General features: G+C 38.2%; 1 protein-coding gene across 1 annotated transcript in view; it reads right to left on the reverse strand.

Annotated features, from left to right (window-relative positions):
* Window positions 1-980: 980 nt before the first annotated feature.
* Window positions 981-2,324, reverse strand: part of CUNH19orf12 (chromosome unknown C19orf12 homolog) — a 12,461-nt gene continuing 11,117 nt past the window's right edge. The window contains 1 exon segment of the mRNA XM_006016598.2: window positions 981-2,324. This exon segment is cut by the window's right edge and continues 1 nt beyond it. Within this exon segment, the coding sequence (XP_006016660.1) occupies window positions 2,143-2,324 (182 nt within the window). The 3' untranslated portion in view covers window positions 981-2,142.

Here is a 2,324-nt window from a genome sequence, read left to right on the forward strand (position 1 = left end):
CTTCTTGTACGTTATTAGACATTAGTAAGTTTACTCTGTAACAAAGCAAACTGAACAAATCTAAGGAAAAGGCATCTTAACCATCAGGACAGAAGGAAAATACAACCAGCTGCCCAGGGAAACTGTTAATCTCCTTCACCAGAGTTTTTCATGCCCAGGCTGGATAGGCAGTTGTCTGGGATTGGGTAGAGGTAGTACCTCCTGGATTTGTACAGAATACGGGCCAAGATGATCCATGAGGATTTGCCCATCTCCAATTCTATGCTTCATTAACAAGTGCTTTGTAGGCCAAATTAAACTTCTGATTAGGGGGGCCCTATTTTCTGCACCTTGCTGCGTCTTACAGATGGAGGTAATGACAGTGACCTCTTTGCAAAGTGCTTTGAGGTCTACAGATGAACAGGACTATGTAAGAACAAAGTATAATTGCAAATGGACTAAGTCATCACCTTTTCTCATGTGGGCCATGTTACAACCAGATGTCAGCTATCTTTAAGCTGGTGCTGATTTTGGCTGCATTTGAATACATGATCCTGAGGTGGCATGCTCTCTCCCCTCTATAAACTACCCAGTCATCTCTGGTGACATCTCATTTAAGCGTTGCGATTATGAAGGCAATTTAATTTATATTGTTCTAGATCTTGCACATGTTGGATGCTATGCTGTTCCTAAGAGACAAAAGAATGCATGAATATGCACAGGTAATTGTGCTTACCTGAAAAAAATCCTCTAAGATGCCAACTGTATTGCATCTATTGTCAACTAAACTGCATACATGTAGACTCCTGCTTCAGTGTAATGCACTGGGACTGATCCAGTTCTGACTCATTTCAGTTCTGCTTTCCAATTTATTGGGCTGTATTCACTTTTGAGTGAGGAACACAACACTCATCCAAGCTCTCTCACTCTGGCGGGATGGGAGGTGAACACGGGCCTGCTAAGAGCATGCTGTATTTGTACAAATAAATCCAAAGCAAAAGTGGTAGTCAGCAAACTTTAATTAAAATCTATTCCCCAGAAACCTGAAAAAAGTCTTTATTTGTATTCTGCTACTAGGAAAAGAACAGGATGTAAACACAGTTTCACTTATCTTGTAGGATTTTCAGATATAAAAAAGGCACCTTTATACAGCTTTGTACAGTCCTATAGCTGTTTCATTGTTCATAGTGAAGAGAAGACAACAAACATGATTTCATCTGGAGTCTGCAACTTTAGCCTGGATGGGAGGACATCCCACACCGCCATTATTCAGGAGGTAATGGTTGATGTGGTAACAATCTACCTTCTTGCTCAGATTTCAGTTTCCAGTTTCCACTTATTTGTTTTAAAAAAGCACACACACAAGCACAAACAGGAGACTTTATAGGAGTGCAGGGGAACATTATTTTCTACAAGAAATCCATACATTACTGCTGGAATCAAGATGGGTCAGCTCAGTTAAAGAGTTCTTTTCAAATTTGTTGATTGTACTTCCACATCTTAAGAATATTTTAATGAAAAAGAGAGGAACAATTAACACCTACAGTTCAGATTCAACAAGTTTCAAATCAGAGAAAGTTATTTTTACCCTATAAGGCAAGGTTGAGGTGCCAACCCCAATTCTAAGATGAAATAGGAGATGGTGAATCTTGCTGTGCACAATTTATCTACTCCCTCCAATAAGATCCAACTCTGCATTTGCCAGATTTATAATACAGCTATAAGGAAACAGAAGATTCAAGAATTATGATAAAGTTATGATGGGGACCAAACAAAGGCTCAGGAACATCACCAGAAGAAAATCTCTTCATTCTTCCAAACAACCTTCACAGTATAAGTGCAGACAGTAGGCAAGGCTTTTCAGAAAGAACCAAGTAGATTTAGGACCCAAGTCCCATTTTCAAAAAATGGAAGTTAAGCCCCTATACCACTAAAATGCTTTTGAAAATGTTACCCATGGTCAATTACACAGCAAGTCAGTTTTAGGATAATGCAGTAATCTAGACTAATTTTTATATAAACCAAAATAATACTTAAACCTGTCTACTATACTTTCTAGACTTTACAATTACCACCAATAATTAGTAATTGCAAGGTTAAAGGATCACAGTTGTCTGAATAAAATTCTTTATAAAGGGAAGAAAAAAATGTCTCCAGAAAGGTTTATTCTCCATACTGTATTTCTGCATTTAGCTCTTTTGTGAGAAAATTTATTAGCACTGCTGCCAACTTCTGTTGGAGGGCACTGTTTGACATTACCAGTACAGTCAATTCAACAACATCAGTCCATTCTAAATTCCTGATAATTGCAAAGCCTTCCTCATAGAGCTTTTGTTGTTCAGCAG

The sequence above is a fragment of the Alligator sinensis genome, unplaced genomic scaffold (genome assembly GCF_000455745.1).
Source record: "Alligator sinensis unplaced genomic scaffold, ASM45574v1 scaffold170_1, whole genome shotgun sequence".
NCBI classification, from domain to species: domain Eukaryota; kingdom Metazoa; phylum Chordata; order Crocodylia; family Alligatoridae; genus Alligator; species Alligator sinensis.